General features: G+C 45.0%; 1 protein-coding gene across 2 annotated transcripts in view; it reads left to right on the forward strand.

Annotated features, from left to right (window-relative positions):
- Positions 1-931: 931 nt before the first annotated feature.
- LOC113405312 (uncharacterized protein KIAA2026-like) overlaps positions 932-20376 on the forward strand; it is a 79205-nt gene continuing 59760 nt past the window's right edge. Inside the window, exons 1-2 of one of the 2 annotated variants that reach the window (XM_026646389.1) lie at positions 932-2176; positions 13954-14154. In XM_026646389.1, coding sequence (XP_026502174.1) covers positions 1650-2176; positions 13954-14154 — 728 coding nt within the window. In that variant the 5' untranslated portion in view covers positions 932-1649. The remainder of the gene's footprint in view (positions 2177-13953; positions 14155-20376) is intronic. The other variant, XM_026646390.1, reaches the window with a different exon arrangement.

The raw sequence follows: 20376 nt of genomic DNA on the forward strand, positions 1-20376 counted from the left end.
CATTATAGAACAAAGTGTGAAGCACAAAATTGTTTGAGAATGCAACTAGTGGGAGATTAAAGTTAGCATCCTAAGTGGATCAGAGGCGGGAGCTGAGGTTTTGATAGCAAACGAGACAGGCTGGGCAGGAGCTGAGACAGGCCTTGGCAGTGAACAGAAGCAGCTCCGTTTGATGAGCTACTAAAGGGGGAAGCAGGTGGAGGGATACAAAGCGACAATGACCAAGGCAGCAGCACGCTGACGCGAGACGAGCAGGCCAAGGCTGCATTTGTCAAAGCCAGAGCAGAGGAAATGGCAGTGGCTGAGCTGCAAAATGATGACAGCAGTATTCTGGGCTTGCCCATAGCGGGCAAACACCCTCACTTCAGCCAGGGGTGGCTCTGGCGCACCTAGCTCCAGCAGCACCCTAGCTGCTGCCAAGCCGCTCTACGCTGAGCCTGAGGCCAGCCCCACTTCTCCTGACAAAGGCCATACTCAGCGCCGCCTTCAGATCGCGCATGCGCACTGACTTGCCCGCCCGGGGGCAAGCCCCCAGACTGCGCATGCGCCTTAGATTCGCACTCCGTCCCACAAGAAGTCGCTGTCTAATGACGGCATCTCAGCTGGCATCCAAAACAACCAGCGCACTATTTCGCGGCCGCCACTTCCATTACGCATGCGCGTTGGATGGGGGAGGGGGGGCTCCTCTCTTTCTCTCGCCCCTTCCCAACCTGCCCGGGGGGGGGCCGAGCCGATCCCCTCCGCGGCCATTAACTGACAGCGCTGCTGGCTCCAGCCGTCGCCGCCTCCCCGCCCGCAGCCATGTCCCTCCGCGGGTAGAGGGGAGGGGGACAGGACGCCCGGCCGGTCCCCGCCGCTGCCGGAGCGCAGACACGGGCCCCAGAGGCAGCTGCAGGCGGAGACAGGCCTCCGCTCCGGCCGCCGACGCGCACCCAGGCCCCGCAGCCTGGCCGAGGCGCCGAGCGACTAGCGGCTGAGGAGCGGGGGCCCCAGCCGGGCTTGGCTGCGGCGTCTGGGCCGGGCACGGAGAGCGGCCGCTTCCCCAGCTCCCGTGGGAGGTGACCCAGAGCCTGGGAGCGGGGCAGCAGCAGCTGCCCGGCCCAGGGAAGAGCTGGGCAGGCTCGGCTGTCTCGCCGGCCCAAGGTAGGGTCAGCCCGGCCAGACCCGAGCGGCGGCTGGCGGGGGCAGGTTCCCTTTCCCGCCTAGCTGGCTGGGGGAAGACCGAGCCGCGGCGGCGGGAGGCCGATACGGCAGGAGACATGCCCGGGTATGTGCCATAGCCTCCTTGTTACCCGGGAGAGGGGAGGCCAGAGACCCCTCTGCGGGCGGCGGAACCAGGCACAAAGAGCAAAAGCGGCTGCCTTGGCGCTTCCTAGGGCGGGCGGAGACCCCGGCAGGGAGGGAGGCTGGTGCGGGTACAGACCGCGGCAACTTCTCGGTGACTGTGAATGGGAGACAGCCGGAAGCAGGCAGCACCTTCCCTCCGACTGGCACAGAGCCGGACTGAGCTGTGTGTCCGTACACCGGGGAGCCCGGCCGCTCGCCGAGTGACTGGCCTCAGGGGGCTCTGGCTGATGCTGAGGAGCCCGTCCCCAGGCTCGGTCGCTGGCGGGTAGCAGCGGAGCCCGGACCCAGCGTGCGTGGGGTGCATGAGCCTGGCGCAGCCCGAGGGGGACATGGAGTCTCCGGCCGCCGGAGAAACTTCAGACGCTCCAGCTCTAGTCGGCGGCCCGCCAGAGGAGGAAGAGCCGCAGCCGGAGGAGGAGAATGCGGGGGACAGCAGCCCTCGCTGCCGCTGGCAGCAGAACCTGAGCCCGGAGCTCCAGCAGGGTTACCGGATCCTGTGCGAGTTTCTGCTGGAGAAGCACCGGCCACTGACGGCTCCTTTTCTGAAGCCCCTCGGAGATCAGGCCGCTGTCGCGGAGGAAGGAGGAGCCGCCTCCCTGGCAGGTCGCAGCGGCAGCGACTCTGTTGCACAGCAAGCGGCCGGGATGTGGCTGCTGAAGATGGAAGAAAAATTTTCCAGTGGACAATACACTGGAATCACGGATTTCGTGGCCGATTTTCGGCTAATGCTTGAGACGTGTTATCGGCTGCACGGGGTGGATCACTGGCTCTCCAAACAGGCCCAGAAGCTGGAGATGATGCTGGAACAAAAGCTGGCGTTGCTGTCCCGGTAAGTGTAGCGGACACCTGTCTGTCTCCCTGAGACACTGAAGAGATTCTGACAGGTCCAAATATGTGGGTTAGGGGCACACTCCTACGGGGGAACCTTATAGGGTTTGAGGACTCACTCCTGGCAAAAGCCACTTTCTGCCTCACTTTCCTTAAATTGTTCGTTTTGTGAATGTGCAGACCCAAATATGTAATGAAAACCACATGCACACTAGGGCTCAACTTTGTGCTTAGGGAACTCGTTTCTGAAGGAGGGCTTGAGCCCAAGCCTCCCACCTTTAATGACAGCTAAAAAATGTATTTGTTTATTTTAATATTGCCTCTAAGCTACTTCCTCTTGAATATTTGATACTGGTAGAACCAAGTAAGAGGGCATAGCCAATGGAGAAACTCCTTTTGAAAGGAGAGCTTTACTGCTAGAGGTAGATTATGCATCTTTTAGTTTTGTTTGGCACTTATGCAGTGATAAGCATTCTAATGTTATTTTACTTACAGATATATCTAAAGGTCCAGATCCATAAATCCCCAATGTTAGGCACCACTACGAGCCACGAACGCCCCGCCCGGCAGCTGTCTAATGTGATAGGCACCTAAACTCTCTCAGCGCCTAAATTACTGCTATAAAAATTCCATGGGTGGTGCGTGAGCCAACTTTGGGGGAGGCTAGTCCCTGGCCCCGCCCCTTCTGCCTGAGGCCCCTTCGGTCCCTGCTCCTTCTGCTCCCACCGGAACCCCAAGCCCCTCCCTGTGCCTGCCAGCCGTGCTGCCCCAGTCCTGTCCTGGCCTGCCCGAGCGCCCCCAGCCCCCGAGCGCCACTCAAGCACAGGGCGGGCAGCCGCAGAGCCTCCAGCCCTGCCGGGTTACTCCGTGGCCCCAGCCCTGGAGCTCCAGGCACTGCAGCCCAGTGCTGGACGGCCTGAGCACCAGGCAGCACGGCTCCAGTGCCGGGCTGCCCCAAGTCCCAGCTGCAGGCAGGCCTGCCGCCCTAGCCCCAGCACGCTTCCCGGAAGAGGAACAGCTTTCCTGGGCTGGGGCCAAGGGTGAAGTGGCAAGCAGGAGGGTGCCTTGGGGTGGAGCATGGGCGGGGCCATGAGGGGCAGTTTGGGGAGGCTTAGCCTCCCCCAGCCTACGATAGGTGCTGCTCATGAAAAGTTCCCTTGGCACCTAAGTTTCTGCATTTGATTATATGCACTATTGCCTCACTGTAAGCGTCTGGACATCTGTCTCCTGCCTAAGCTCCAGAGCAGTGCGTGAACCCAAATGCCTATCTCACATGCAGGGCCCAATCTAGTATGCGTGCTCAGAGGCTGCCTGCTGGATTGGACCCCACCCAAAATTGTGGGTGGGAGAAGGGGTGGTGCTCACTTCATATCTTTTATCTCAGTGATTAGAGCTCTCACCTCAATGTGAGACCCGGCTCAGTTCCTGATGGGACTGTGATGGAGAAAGGATTGGAACAGGGATCTGCCACCTCTCAGGAGAGTGCCTCAGCCACTGGGACTGTAGGATAGTCCTTATGTGAATCCCCCTCAGTCTTTCCTGTTGCAGTTGTTCTACTTTAGATAGTAATTGGAGCCAGGGGAATGAAGCCTGGGTCTCCTACCTTCCAGGTGGATGCCCTTTTCACCGGGTTAGAGTCATTCTCACTCTTTCTCTGTCCCAGCGACTTTTAAGTATTTATACACAGTGGAACATCTTCAACAGAGAGATTGAGTGTCCTCTCCTTGGCCTGGTCTACACTGGGGAGGGGGTCAATGTAAGATACGCAACTTCAGCTACGGGAATACCGTAGCTGAAGTCGACATATCTTATTCCGACTTACCTCCTGTCCTCACGGCGCGGGATCGATGGCCGCGGCTCCCCCGTCGACTCCGCTACTGCCGCTCGCTCCGGTGGAGTTCCGGAGTTGACAGGGAGCATCTTAACAAGACGCGATATATCGATCCCCAATAAATCGATCGCTACCCGCCGATACGGCGGGTAGTCTGGACATACCCCTTGGCATCTCCCATTGGCTAGTTTAGGCACTCCCTGCCTAGCATGTTGACTTTTGTGATCTCATTCTTAGGCGCCTTTCTTTCCCTGTGCATTTTATAGGGAGCCTAGGGTACAACTAAATTAGATTTTGTGGCTCCCATTGTTGTTCCATGGATTTTTTTCTAGGCACCTAAAAGTTAGGTGCTGCAGTACCTAAGTCCCCTTTGTGGATCTGGGCCAAAGAGTAAAGCCAAGATAAAAACTTTGCATTAGATCTCACTTCAGGGGTACCGGAACAGATGGTCCCATGGCCCCCCCACTTTTCACTGGATGTCAGGGCAAGCGATGGGGATGTGGTGGAGAGGAGTGAACGGAGGAGTAGGCTCTTGGGGGAAAAGGCGGAGTGGGGCCTTGGTGGGGGGAAGGGGCAGTACGAGGGTGGGGCTACCATTCGGGTGCCTCTGGTCCCCCCACTTTCAGGGTGCTTCTACTGCTCCTGCCTCACTTCATTTGGCCTATAAATGTTGTGGTTGGTGCCATAAAAGCAGAGGAATATTCAGTACCTGCCCCAAAGTCCCTAATCTAAGGAGGCAAAACAGACCCAATGATATCGATAACCATATAGATCCTTAGCAGCTTTCTTTTTAATATTGATAGGTATGTATATCCCTAGTAGCATCTTTCATTTTAGTCAAGACAACTTGAGAATGTGAAATTTAAAAAAAATAGTGATTTAATTTAACCCTTCTATCTCAGAAGTTTCTTTATCATCAAAAGTAGAGTTTTGGCTAGACTTCTTAATCTGGATCTGAAACTGGTGGGCAGGTCTGACAGTGAAAGATGAATCAATCTTTAATGGGAACATCAGTGGGTGTCTCCTGCAATACAAGTATTAGCTCTGATAGGTGGAAGTGGATAGCTGCTGGTGGCTGTGGGTGTTGGACTAGCTTCAGATTTATTGGTGGCTTAGAATAATAATGGTTTGTAAATAAATCATTACTTGGGTGTAACATACTTTGTACCTTCTGCACACTGAGCTCATTGGACATCAGGGACTCCTTACATCCCTCTGTTCTAACACAAAAGGTCCTTGTGTGCCATCCTCCCATTGGCCTCTTTCAGGAATTTTCCCTGCATCTTTTCCCTTATGCCTGGAGCTCTGTGCACCTCCCCTTCCCTCATGACAATGTCTCTTTTAGGCCCCCATTCATGGGGCTTCTTGTGCTCCCTATTCTCCCTTCACCCCATATCAGGGTCTCCAGTTTCCACCTCACCAGAGGTTCTGTATGCCTCCCATTCCCTCTTCCTGCTATTTCAGGGCCCCATGTTCTCCCATGCAAAAGGGCTGAGTGCACACCTACATCCCACTTTCCCCTACCCTTATTATTTGTATAGGACAGTGGTTCACAAACTTAACCTGTGAATCCCTTTTACTAAAATGTCAAGTCTGGCAAACCCCCTCCTAAAAATGAATAGTTCCAGGGATTTTCTCCTTTACCTGACTATAAACTATAAAAGCAGTGATCTTGGAAATATAAAATTTGTTTTTATGACATGCTTATTACACACTATTTATTTGTCATTACAGTATTTTTATTACATTATGAAAATGGCAACACTCTTCCAAGATCTCACTTTCGCAGCTTGTATCACTTTGGATAAGCCTGTTATAAGACAAGGCTCATGTGTTTCTTCAAGGAGTATCAGATGTATTTAAGAATCCACCTCAAAGAGTTCCTCCTACACAAGCGTTCAGGTCTTGAGCAGTCCAGGCAAACAACACACGTTACAACAAAGCTTAACTTGTTCTTCATAATTTTAAGAATACTAGCTGCCTATTTAATTTTAAAAACAGCAAAAAAATATCCACCTCCCTTTCCTATAAGGAGTCTTAAAGTTTAAATCTCCTCAGTGTGATAGATATGCTTGCTTTGATCTGCTTAGCTCTTGGAAGTCTAGGGGCTCTGGGCTGCTGACCCTGTGCTGCCTGCGGTCCCTAGGGACAGCTCTGTCTGCCATTAGGGAATTCCCCCCCCCAAGATTCCCCTGTAACATTTCATGAACCCCTGCGGGTTCACAAACCCTAGTTTGGGAACCACTGGTCTAGGAGATAAGTCATTCAGGGTTAAACTCTAATGGGATGATGGGCAGAGATGAAATATAGGTATTGTTGTGCTGGAAGGCATTGGTGCCATCAACCATTTGTTTGATCTGTAGGCAATTGCAGAGATGCTAGAAGCTGCTTGTGTGGCAAACAGATGGCAGGGGCTCCAAAAATCCTCATTTCTCTCTTGCAGTTTTCTGATTTTCCAGAGTTTTGGCTATTGGTGCCTAGAACATTCCCTGAAAGTTTGGAATGGTCTATCCACCTCAATGCCACATCTGATCAAACAGAAAAATGTTATCAAGTTGAGTATATGGCCTTCAAAGTTTGGCCAGTTAACCAAATAGGATTACACCGTTATACCTCTACAAATGGCTTTATAATTGTGACAGGGATTCCCAGGGTACAACCTGGAACTATGGGACCACTGTGCTTCCTTAGCTCTCTAGCCTGGGTTGTCTCTCACAAAGCTATGCCAGTGACAAGCAGAAACACCCCTCCAAGCGCTGTAATCACTCAGCCATCAACATCTGGAGCCACACACCCAGCTAAATTGTATGAATGCTCCTTGAGCCACTTATGAATCATACAGGGAGAAGCACCAGCCAATCACCCCAGAAATATACCATCTTACACTGCTCAAGGCTCACATGGACAATGCAAGCTCATTAATAAGTTTGCCACTTCTTCAAAGGAAAGTGGACATGCAACAGCCTTTGTAATCTGAGCTGAGATTCCCCAAGCACTTCAACCAAAACCACACTGTTTTAGGTAAAACATAAAACAAATTTATTAACTACAGAGAGACTGATTTTAAGTGATTATAAGTAGCAGGCATAGAGATCAAAGTTCGTTATCCTAGAAATTCAGTCTAAATTTTAACTTCAACAGACTAAGCAAGATTTGAATCAAACAGTCTCTCACCCTGATAGAAGTTACAGGCAGCTTACACTTCAGTACTCATACTGAGCTCCCTTCCAGCCTGGGACTAATCTTCCTATTTCAAAGTCTTTGTCTTCCAGACATTCTTTCGGGGGTGGGGGTTGGGGGGGGGGGGGGGGGGGGGGGGGGGAAGAAGAGGCCAAGTGATGTCACTGTATCTCTCATACTTTCTTCCAGCTGCTAGAAAGATCCTTGCCCTCACCTGGGGGAGTCCCTATGGGTGAGGCAGTCCCCATTGCATATGGGCCCTCTCTGAGAAGTCTCTGGGATAGTAGATTCTTCTTGATGGGCCATTAATGCCTCTCCGGCCAGTGATGGTTGCTCCTTGTCCCAATGAAGGGCCAGCTGTGGGCATCTCCCAACCTCAAAGTATTTCAGTAATACATACAGCAACACTTCATAACTTATGATACAATGATAGTACATACAATTCAACAGGATATTAAGGTTCAACAGATCAAGACTTAAAATGATAAAAAAAAAGCATGCGTTGTAGGAAACATACCTCTACCCTGATATAACGCGGTCCTTGGGAGCCAAAAAAAAAAAAAAAAAAAGTACTGCATTATAGGTGAAACCGTGTTATATCGAACTTGCTTTGATCTGCCGGAGCGCGCAGCCCCACCCCCCTGGAGCACTGCTTTACCACATTATATCCGAATTTGTGTTATATCGGGGTAGAGGTATTAGTCATATGACAGTGTGAATATGGGTGTTCCAGGATGCTAATTTGAAGTACAGCATGTCACAATAATGGAATGATAACAAGTGAGTTTTATCACGAGGGATGTTGTACTTTTCCATTTTGAAAACAGGTAGTGTTAATTACTCTCAGTACTATCACATTAGCCTCAAACTAGGCCATCTGAGTTATGACTGAACCTCAAGAAAGCTGAATCTGGATAATAAGTGAAGACTTGGACGTTAGTAATTTCTCAGAGGGACCTAATTCTATAATTGTTATAGAAGTATAGCTGCAACAGCTAGTTAAATTCATATTATAAACTGCTGATGGGGGGAAAAAATAGGACCCAGTTAATCCAAAATGGCAAATATAGCAGAAAATGGCAGAAGACTCTCTAAAAGAGCTATATAAAAGCTTTTCTATTGCTGAGTCCTGGATTTCTCACCTGCTGCAATGGACTGAGCTTCTCTAGAACAGGAACTGAAAAACGCCTTTAGATTACTAAATCTAGCCTGAGTGATGTGTACACGAGAATGGTGTGGGAATAAGACCTGAGGTTTACAAGAAGATGAAGTCATAAAGCCCATTGAGGGTGTTCTCATCAATAAAAGGTGAATCAGATGTTTTGTCTGGGTAGTGAAAGATGCCAATTTCTAAGGTGTACTCTTTAAAAGTAGCACAGCTATGAACAGATAGTAAGTTGAAACTTCGTATTAAATATTTCAGGACTGAACTGCAGGGATATATACAAGATTTTTGTACTCAGCTTAGTTGGGAATGATAAAATACCATGTAGAAAGAAATGCTTGTAGAAGGTGGTCAACTACAGGGACAATGATTTACCCCAGAAACCTTTTTGCTTTTTAACTAGTGTATTTCAGGCCTTGGCTTAGAAACTTGGTTGCACCAATGCCGTTAGTGGGATTGGGGCTTAGTTGCTTGTGATTATCTGAAGCAGCTCCTCTTAGACAACACAGGAGACTGGTTTTGGGGTGCACTGTGTCTAGCTCTCGTCAGTTAGAAGGCTTTTCCAGTCAGATATGGGACATCTGAAAAGAGAAAATGAGTTCATATCTGTGAAGAAATGAGTTCACTTTGTAACAAGTTTTCTAAGTGTGGGGCACACTGTATCAGCCCCCATGACTATCAGTGACCCCTTGGCCTCCTGTTTCTTAGAAAGAAGGGGGCACTCATAGAACACTAATCTCGGAAGAGTGGTTCAACAAAAATGTTTTGGGAACCTTTGGTATATAAGGTTGCATTTTAGAATCAAATTCTCTATAGATCTAAGAGATACTCTGAAAACCACTTCCTAAACAAACTGACACAGTGAATTGGTTGACCTCGAATTCGGTTTCTGAACATAAGTGAATGCTGGCAGTCACTCAGTAACTGGCTAAATGAGGTACCATATTGTTAATATCCTTAAGAGTTAGGGACTGATGAAAATGTGTAATTTTAAAGCTTCAGCTGAACTTGATGAAGTAGAAAACACTTAAAATCAACACAAAAGGCCCCTCCCTCCCAAAAAAACCCCCAGTCAGTTAAAAGTGAGAAGAAACTGGTCATAAAATATTAGTAAACAGTACAGCTGCAAAAGATATTTGAATGAGATACAAAAGAAGGGAAAAGAAGAAAATTCACATTGCTTTAATATGAAAACTTTCATAAGATTTGCAACCAAGGAGGGGAAAAAAAAAAGTCAGTACCATCACCCTAACTAGAATTTTTGTTGAGGGTTGTGGCATAAAAAAAAGCAGGTATTCTTTAGCAATAAATCATAAAATGAAGGCTACCTACTAATTGTCTGGCATGTGAATGTACAGAAACAGGTGTTGTGCAGTAAATGTTTTTTAACCTAAACACACACATTATAAAAATATTCTTTGAGTATGAAAGCATGACTTTTGATTAAAGAAGTGTCTTTTTATAAGGGCATGTAAGGATGCGGACTCACCCCGTGGCGCCTCCTGCTAGTCTCTCTGGGAATTAGCTTGATCCAGTCTCCGGAGCGCCCTCTGCAGGCCGGTGATCCACCTTGCTGCTTCTGGCCCCCGTGTCCCTCCCAGGACCCCGGTGCCCTTATCTTGGGTGCTGCCACTGTGGCAGTACCCCCTCAGTACTAGGGTCTCCCCTCCCCAGGGAACCCCCACCCACTATCCCTACCTCACCTCAGAATAAGGCCACTGCCAGTCACCAACTAGCCCCCACGCCCTGGGGCAGACTGCAGTATAGGCCACTCATCACAGGCAAGGTTGGGTTTGGACCTGCTGCCTTGGCCGAGCCCTGGGCTGCCCTCTGCAACCCCCAGTACCCCTTGGCCTTCCGCTAGGCCGCAGCCTGGGGCTTTCCAGGCTGGAGCTCCCCAGCCTTTCCCTAGCCCTGCTCCACTCAGGTACTCTGTTTCAGCTCCCTGTAGACAGAGACTGTGGGTGAGCTCCTGGCTCCCTGCCTTTATAGGGCCAGCTGAGTCTGTTTGGGGCATGGCCCCAGCTGCAGCCACTTCCCCCAATCAGCTCAGCCTTCAAGCTGCCTTCTCCAGCCACAGCCCCCTCCCAAAGCTGTTTTTAACCCCTCTGGCCCAGAGCGGGGTGACCACCCCGCTACAGGGCAGTAATCCAATCCCCAACTCAAACTATACACACACCTCTGCATTTAAAGACACTTCTACTGATATAGGCTAGATGTTAAAAATCTAATAACTGTAGTTCTTTCTTCTGGTACTGTATTGGCTATGAAATATACACACACGGTAGGTACTGGATTGCTTTTCTGCTAAGCAGTCTACCACCTGTGCAAGGTGGAGTATCTCCGAGATTACCTTGTGTTGATCACCTGTGCACTCATCTCATTGCCAGGCAGCATAGTTGCCATCTAATTCTGTTCCTTCTTTTCACCACTCTAGATCAGACTATAATTAGAATTAGTGTACATGGGGACACTCTGGAAAGTTAAGATGAAGTAACTCAAGTTTTGAAGTTAAGGTGCGTTAACTTCAGTTTTGATTAAGTCGTCATAGCTTCCCACGTAGACAAGCTCTTAGGCCATGTCTATATGGGGATGTTAAATCCAATTAATTTGTTTGCTGTAAGTGAAGGTATTTAACTCCATTGAACTGAAGTGTGTTCACACCACTGTGTTATTCCAGATTAAGGTACTTTCCTTGCTAATCATTGTGTCCATGTAGCTCTGTGCTTGTTCGAATTAACCACTCAGTGTTCTGGATAGACATCCCATGGTGCAATGCTCTGCCACTCAGTTCTGTGCCCTGATTTTTCTCATGGTACATTGCCAGAATTCCTGTAGTTTCATCACACAAGGTGGGGATAGCAAGCAAATTAACAAACTCCAGTGATTCCTTTGTTGCTCACAGTGTTTACCCTGTAGTAAGTAGAGATAATCTTTCTTCTCTTTTTATGCCAGTTTATTGTGTTGGTGGTTCATTCCTTTTGTGTTGAATAATTTGGGAGACTACTCTAAATATGGTTAGAATTGGACTCAGCTTTATCTCCTGTATATATGTATTTCATAATCATGGTGTCTTCACCAAGGATAGTCTTGTCCCAATTTCCTGAGCTCAGATTTGGACTCCATCAGCCAAAGGATTACCATTGAGGATAACAAGTGGGGTGAGGGTTGCAGAGCAAGTGGCAACCATTCTGATAAATTATTTTTGTTACAGCAGTGCCTAGAACAGTGGTCTCCAACCTTTTTATGCCCAAGATTACTTTTTGAATATAAGGGCAACACAGAATCTACCCCGCCCCTTCCCCAAAGTCCCGCCCCACTCACTCCATCCCTGCCTCTCTCCGTCACTCGCTCTCTCCCACCCTCACTCACTTTCACCGGGCTGGGGTAGGGGTTCAGGAAGGGGTGTGGGCTCTGGGCTGGGGCTGAGGGGTTCATAGTGTGGGAGGGGGCTCTGGGCTGAGCCTGGGGCAGGAGGTTGGGATGGAGGAGGGGGTGAGAGGTGCAAACTCTGGGAGGGAGTTTAGGTGCAGGAGTGGACTGCGGCAGAGTGTTCGGGTGCAGGAGGGAGTATGGGGTGCTGGCTCCGGGATGGGGTTCAGGGCTGGTTTGGGGTGCTGGCTCTGGGAGGGGGCTCAGGGCAGGGGGTTGGAGTGTGGTCGCCCACTGGGCAGCATTTGTCTCCAGCAAGCACCGCCCCTGCAGCTCCCATTGACCACAGCTCCCCATTCCTGGCCACTGGGAGCTGCGGGGGTGGTGCTTACAAGCACAAGTAGCGTGCAAAAGCAGACCCCCGGAGTCCCGGGCCATGTTAGCCACTTCCGGGAGCGGCATGGGGCCAGGGCAGGCAGGGAGCCTGTCTTAGCGGCAGCCCCGCTTGGAGATCCTACAGGATCGATCAGTTAAATGTGATTGACGGGTTGGTGACCACTGGCCTAGAACGTGCTAGGTTTGTACAGACCTATAGGAAGACAAGGTTCCTGCCCTGCAGAGCTTACATCCTAAAAATGAGATTACAATCTAAGTGCTACCTTGTTATTGCCTGCTGCATGTTATTCCAGTTTGTTTGCCGGTGTGCCCTAACAACATCCTCAGAGTAAATTGCAGTATAGTCTATAAGTGACCAATATATGGACCTTTTTATTATGCTTACAGTGGAGAGGAACAAGTAGAAGTAGTGTACAAGTACAGATGGGACTGTTCTGTTCTTGACACTTCCCAGGATTACACTTTTAACCAGGGCTTTGGAACTGTGCTCCGCTTCAGCTCCAGGCAAAAATCTGCAGCTCTACTGCTCCGGAGCTGCTCCGGGCTCCGGCTCCGGGCTCCGCTCCAAAGCCCTGCTTTTAACTGCTTCATGTTCAGGCCGGGGTAGTGAGGAGACATTGCTTTAACATGGGTGTTATAGGTATTTCTATATTTTGCTTCTTGCTCTCATCCTGTTCGTCCTCAGTGTGATGAGTGATGTTGGAATGGCATTGTGGCTTTTGCACACCCTATGAACCTGAATGTGAGAAGTTGTTTTTTTTTTTTTTTTTTTGGACAGTAGCTCCCTTTGGTGCATTCTTTGTGCCCCAAACTTCTTCACCAGTATGTCAGGGAATATATTAAATTAATAATAATAAAAGTCCTCAAATATGTTGGCAGCCAATATCTGTATTTTTTGCCTTCATAAAATTTCACAACCTGAATTACTATTATTTGCATCTTAGCTTACAAAATATAATTGCCTAGTGTTATTAATAACTGGTAGCTTGTTTTCTCTGTTTTGCTGTTAATACTCTTTACAAAACAACCTTTAACTCTTCAGTCTTTAACAATTCTAATATCTTATTGTGTATATATTTTTCCTATTTATTTGTAGTAGAGAAAGACATTCTCTACTTTGTTAGGTACAGTCTGGGAAATTGGTGGTGGTTTGGGTTCTTACCTTTAGTAACCCAGGAAAAGTGTGTGTAATTTTTCTTGATTTTTGACAATCTAAAATGATGACTAATTGAATAAAAAGACAGTGTTGTGAAAAGTATTTTTTATCATTAAACTTCATTAGAGTTTCCTAACACAGTGTAAGAGAGAGATCCAAAACAAGAAAAGATTATTCCTTTGTTTTCAGCTATTTCATTTTGTAAATATTTCAAAATAAAATATTCCCAATTTTGTAATCTGCCAAAGTTTCAAATTTTAATCTGTCATGTTGAGTTTGCAACAAATCTTTTGTTTCGGAATGCTTTTGTGTGTTCTGAAAATGGCCTTATCTGAGCTCAAATATATAATACTTGTGTGTATAGATGTTTAAAAAATACATAATGTGGAAATTAATTTAGAAAATCGAATTATTTATTTAGGAGATAGCTATTCACCATCTTTAATAGTGTAGGTCTTCAAAAATTCTCAGGTGATGGCATCTAAGTTTAATATTTTGTAAAGGAGTGGTCATTTCATCTCTGAAGAATTTGGTAGTTCAGTTGTAGATAGTGATGACACTCTAACAATATCAGTTTTTTCTGACCTAACCTAGTTGTTGTACGTTTTAAAGGTGTAGGTAGTGGATTGCTGCTGGTCAGGAAAAATTATTTTGCATTGATCTATTTTTTCTTGCAAGGCACTTGAGAGAGAAGACAACAATAGCAGTAACATCCAAAGGGTACTATGGGTTGGAAGATGAGAAAGGAACAGCATGCACTTCAACAAGGCGTCGTTCCACACCTCGCAGTTTAGCAGGCTTGACAACAGGCATTTTTGAGTCCATAATGGTTCAGGTTCTGAGACAAGAAGAACAACAGAGAGCAAAAGAAGAAAAGAGGTAAAAGGAAAAAGTAAATTTTTTTGTAGTCTTGCCTTTCCATTTCTCAAATGTTTCTCTTCTGGAAGACCAAATACATCGCCTATTTTTTGTGGTACAGAGTTCACTTTTGAACCCTAGACTACAATATAGTTAAGAACACAATTACATTATGGTGATTTCCACTGTCACAGAACCCATGAATTTTGCCATATATTTGAACTTGACACTGAAAGGTCACCACTGTCATGGAACCATTTTGCCATTTATGTGGACCCCGTGGCCACACGTTAGCAATTTTAGTTTTGCATCAATCTAGTTCTCAGTGAAAAAAGGGCCAGATCCAAGTAAACTGACATATAGTTAATGTGCAGCAGATGGTCAGTGCTTACTAATGAATTGTTCATGTAGACTCAGCTACTGCACATTAACAGGTCATAAGTTTGCCTTGATCAGCTGCTGTGCATTAACAGGAGATTAGTTCACCTTGATCTAGTCCCATTTCAAAGAGAACTAGATCAAGGTGAACTAACAAACTGTTAATGTGCGACAGCAGGGTCCATGAGGTTACTGTGACCATAGTGTGAAATTCTGTTTTGTTTTTTTTTTTTTTTTTTTTACTGCGACTGTGCCATGAATTACACATAATTTTACCATTACAAAATGGTATCCGCAAAGCTCTAGTTAGTCTTAATTCACTTTTGTTATTGGAAAATTTCCCAAACACTGTAATGGTGTAAATGATTTTAAAACTGCTGATATTTTAATATCAGGAAATTTGTAATAGCATTTGAAAGTGAGAATGCAGTAGTCTGTGGACATATTCCTTGTTTGATCAATCCTGATTTACCATACTTCCCCTATGACCATTTTTGTATGACTATATCAGAACTATAAGCAGTCACTACTGAAGTGCAGAAAACAAGTAACTTGAAACATTCTTAGTCCACATTTGTTGAAATAAAAAACTACATATAATTTTTAGTCTAGACCAACCCATTCCTTATAATTCCTTAATTCAATACATTTTGAGAATAGTTATATTCATCCTGATACCAATAGCATATAATCAATCACCTTTTTTATTCTCTCTGTATGGTGTGTGTATGTCCATTTATATGTTCTGTATAGGATGTTTTAAAGTATTGTTCAATAAATATTTCATTCTGTGGAGCACTTTGAAAGAGATCCACTTATGGACCGTCTCCTATCAATCCCAAACTTATCCCACAGTATTCTTTTTCTGTTCTGGGGCTTTGTGAACTATGTTTGGGGATCATTCTTACAAGGACTGTATGTTGATAGGGCATATCGCTTGTTCTCCTTTTCATTTGCTATAATGTGTAGTAGTTCAAGGTTGTAGTATCCTCATCCATATAGAAAATAGTGGAAAGGGAGAACTTACTTATTAAATCTGAAGTTTTCTTAGGGAGCCTATTTCTGCGCTATCATTCTCCTCCAGATATGAAAACAGTAGAATGGAAAGGAACTAGGCTGGAGATCCGCAGGTAATTTCATGGATCTTGGCTCATGTACCTTCATGATGCCACTGCATAGTTTCCAATTCTCTTCTCCAGATTCCTCAATGGCAGCATGACCATTGAGCTAACCATGCTGGAATTGGCTCAGATCTATTTTATGTGACTTTTTTGTGGGGACCACCATTAGGAGAAACTAATGAAGCATCAAACAGCATTAACTTCCATGGTTGCTTAGCCCCCATTTCTGCCTCCTTGGGAGTAGAGCATGCCATGTCAAGCGGCTGTTCTCTGACTGTTTTAACTTCTTGGATAGTTAAGGTTGATGGGGTGTTTTGTTTATAAACACCAGTTTCGGGCCTTAAATATCTGAGGGCAAGTCTACACTACAAAATTAAGTTGACTTAAGTTACGTCGACCTACAGCCACTGGAGTAATTAAATTGCATTTGCATGAATCTATGTGCTTCATCTCTTGCGGAGGAGGAGTTAAGTAAGTGTAGTGGGCTAGTTACATCAGTGGGAGCTACATTTTAGTGTAGATGCTTACAGAGTTAGGTCGACGTAAGCTGCCTTATGTCAACCTATCTCTTAAGGTGAAAGCATTGCAGAAAAAACATACTAAAAAAATAAAACCTGCGTGCATGCTAATAACCTTACCAGAGATCCTCCTCCTCCTCATCTCAAATAGGGGCTCTTGTAGGAGTCACTCCTTCAAACCCCACCATGGAGTTTTTCTGTGGTTACAAGCTAATAATGGCTTTAGCTCAGAATAAGCAGATCATCCTGTTTCTTCATGCATCTTGGACCTTTGTTCTCCAACCTTCTGGAACAGGTAACCAGGAGACAATGGTTCTTTCTTCAAGGTGTAGTATCAAAAACTTGGGTTTTTGAATAACTGAAGATGGGGTGGAAGGAATTTGCATTCAATTCCCTCTAGATATTTCCCAGGAAATCCACTTCACATGTATTGTCCTTCAGAAGACTATTCTGTCTGCCACGTTCAGTATAGTTTTTTGATAATTCATGTCCACAATAATATATAATCTTTGCATTTAATAGGATGGACTCCAAAGATACTAAAACTTAATTCAGTAGGGTTTTCCCAGGATATTGCCACATCTGCTACTTATCCATGTAAACAGCAATCACATCAAGAAAAAGAGTGCTAGATGGGAAATACTTTGTTTAAAGCTGCTAATTCATCTTAAGTACAATTTAATAACATTAAAGATAATTTATATTTTTACCAAAAGATTAATCAGTCTTTTTCAGATTACAAAAAATTAGTTCGCCATCCTTTTCCCCCATGCAATGTTAAGTATGCTAATAAAGAACATTCATGGTAAAAAACTGGATGCCTGAAGAATGCTCAAGTTCTACTTGAGAGGGATTCAGCTAGCCATTGTTGCTGATTATTTCATTTCATTAAAGGTGTAGAAGAAATGAAATTGTCCAAATCTATTATCACAAGATGGATCAGATGTTGTACGTCAGAAGAATAATAATCTATGGATTATCGTACTCATCAGGCATTAATATACTCGGTCTTATTTTGGGCAGAAAGAACCTTTCCTTCAGTGAAAGAAATATATAAACTAGCAGCTTGGTTTTTCATTTGTGATTTTTGCAGAATATTACAGATTGCATTTACAAGTGTCTTTGGATGCATCTTTTGGGAGATGACTACACCAGGCTGATAAGTTTCTCTTGTTTTCTAAGGTTATATTCGTACAATACTACCATTCCTGTTGGTGATTCTTTGTTACTTCCCACTTAGAATGTATTCACAGATAAGCTGTGAGAGAGGAAAAACTGAACATTTCTTGCCTGCTCATTTCTTTTCTGAATGGCATGTTCACCAGTGTGGACCCAATCTGAAAAGAACCCCTTGAAGAACCAATGGGTGTGAACATTTTTAATAGAATGTGTTTATTTACAGTAGTTTATTTTACTTTATTGAAATTGACATTTTTTGTGTTCTTGTTACACTCGCATCAAATTTATTATATTTTGTTTTGCAATTGTGCATATACACGTAATAACATCTGACTATTTTTTTTTATAGTTTCCTTGTGTTCAGTTTTCTCCATCATCCTGATTCTGTGGATTATCAGCTCCGCATTGTGGGAGCTTTGTAAGACCCCATTGACTGCTTGCTTGAATTAAGAATAAAAGTTGTAAAACTGGGTTTAGTGATGGAGAGCCAGATTTTCAAAGGTATTTAGGCACCTAGTGGAATAATCCTACTAGGCACTTGTTTGCATTTTAGAGGCCTAATATTTTTTCAAAATCTGACCTTTAGCTATTTTATAGAAAATTACATTTTAAAAAAACCCAACCCTGTGTTAAAAGAATGTAATTTAGGTTGCAAAGTCAAGCACTCAAAAGTTCAGGAATGACAGAATTAGGTTTGGCAACACAACCTTAATACTGAGCCCATGTGTCCTTTCTGTATACTGAATGAGGCAGGGATCTTCTGGAAAAATATTGTATTTGATCATGTAATTGAAGACTCTGTCATAAGGTAAGTGAACAAGGTGGCAGAATTAAGGTGGTGTGGTCAACCATAATTCTAGTATTTCATAACTATTGAGTGCTTGATTGAGCAACCTAAAGAATGTTTAACATCGTCATATTGAATATAATTTCCTAATTTGTATTTTTAAAGAACAAATATGTCCAACAAAATGTATTACGTGCAACTATAACATGCATGGGGCATGGGCATGGCACATGTTTGTTGTGCCCACCTGCACTATGTACCAGTTTAAGGGCTGTGCCTAACTGGGCCCTACCTGACTATACACAAGGTGCAATCAATAAACAGAAAAAAATAAATAGTTTTTAATCGCTTTCTGTCATACACTGTTACTTTTAACAGTAGCAGGTAAATAATTTTCAGAGAGTATGATTTTTTTTTTTTTCAAATGTAGAGTTTTAATGCTTTGCTTTCTTAATTTGTTTCAGATATATTTACCATCCAGGAGTTATTTTTATGTTAATTTCAAATAGTTAAAATTTTGAAAGTTCTCTCTCCACAGAAAGCATAAGAGGAGTCTTTAAGTGCAAGACCCAGAATTGACAAGTTCATATCGCCATTAAAATTCAGCTAGAGCCCTTATTCAGTGTAAATCCAGTTGAAGTCAGTGTGAATTTTTGCTTGTCTAAGAAATGTAGGATTCCACTATAAGAAGAGGAAATCTATTTATGACAGCTTGTTGAACATGTCATTCAGAGAAAAATGTTCGGATCAGATATTTTTATTAGTCAGATAATAGTATCGTTTTGTTGCAGTCACTCTTTGCAGTGATTTCATCATGTCAATGTTTTGACATTACCAAATGTATAGTACTTCCCATTATTACCTATGTGATTGGCAGATAAAAATATAAAATACAGACTCCCTTTTAAATGTTACTTTACACACAATCACACACCAAGTATTGAAATCATGTTTTAATTTCTAGTTTCTCTTTCCAAACTAGTTATGCAATACTGGAGATAAAATATGGCCACAGCAAAATATTGTGTGATAAAATGAAATGGAAAATATGGAAAGACTTTGTGCAATAAATGTTTATTAAATGATGTAGATTCATTCTCAAGAACAGGTTTTAAAACAATAAAATCGACACTAGTTGCGTGGGTTTTTGCCAAGCAGTAAGCAAAGATGTCTTTGGGATTTTGTTTTTATTTTGAGAATTCCTCCTTAATTTAGATTGTCTTTTTGGTAATAAAGGGAAAATATTTTGACAAAAATGATATTGTTTAGTGGAATTAGAGTATAAACATTGCACTAACAAGTACACTGTGGCATACTTTTTGTAGTTTGTTTTAATAAAACCCATCATAGTTCCATGTAAACTGTGCAGCAATCTTATATATATGGCGCATGTCAGAAATCACGCTGCTCGTGTCTCCTCTGTGTGGCCCCAGCAAGCCTGTGGTGTGGCTCTTGATGAATGTGCTTGTTCCCTCCCCCATGACAGAGGTTTTGGACTTTCTTCCTTCCTGCAAGGGAATGCAAGTGCTTCTGTTTTTGTGTCATTCTTGGCTGAACCAAGAGGAGGTAGTGGCTCTGGGATGCCCCTTGTCAAGGAGCTCAGATGAGGAGCCTGTCTGGGCTCTGTGGTGCTGGCCTGAGTTAGCGGAGGTTCTAAAGCTGTGGCCTGAAAAGGAGAAGCAAACACCCCTGACCCTATACCCGTATCTCATCTGCCCAGTAGTTCGTGTCCAAGGACAAGGCCGTTGCTGCTTCCAAGAGGCAGCAGGGGAGTGAGCTCCAGCCCAGCCCCATTCCTGGGAGTCCCCAGTGGGCATGGTCTGAAATCCATGGCCCGGGGAAGGTGTGTGGGGTGTGTGTGTTTGTGTCTCTCCCATCTAAGGTGACCAGATGAGAGGAAGAAAATATCGGGACACCGGGGGGGGTCTGCCGGCGGAGCAAAAAAAAAAAAATGCCGGTGGAGCGAAATATCGGGACAAATTGCGTCCTGACGAGAGACGTCTGGTCACCCTACTCCCCTCCCTCCCCCAGGCTCCTAGCCGCTGCATAGCAAATCATTTTCCTCTGGGACATCATGAATGGTGGCAGTAGAGACTAATGTGTGAGACTGGGGAGGAGCCACCCTGGAGCAGCCCTCCCTTCACCCTATTCTCCCAGTTCCCCCCCAGAACCTCTCCTAAACACTGTAGCTCAGACACGCACAATCTCTCCCATACATACCCCTTACTGCACCCTCCCCTCTTCCTTTCCCCTCCCCCCC

The sequence above is a fragment of the Terrapene carolina genome, unplaced genomic scaffold, assembly GCF_002925995.2.
Source record: "Terrapene carolina triunguis isolate 2854851 unplaced genomic scaffold, T_m_triunguis-2.0 Scaffold35022, whole genome shotgun sequence".
NCBI lineage: Eukaryota > Metazoa > Chordata > Testudines > Emydidae > Terrapene > Terrapene triunguis.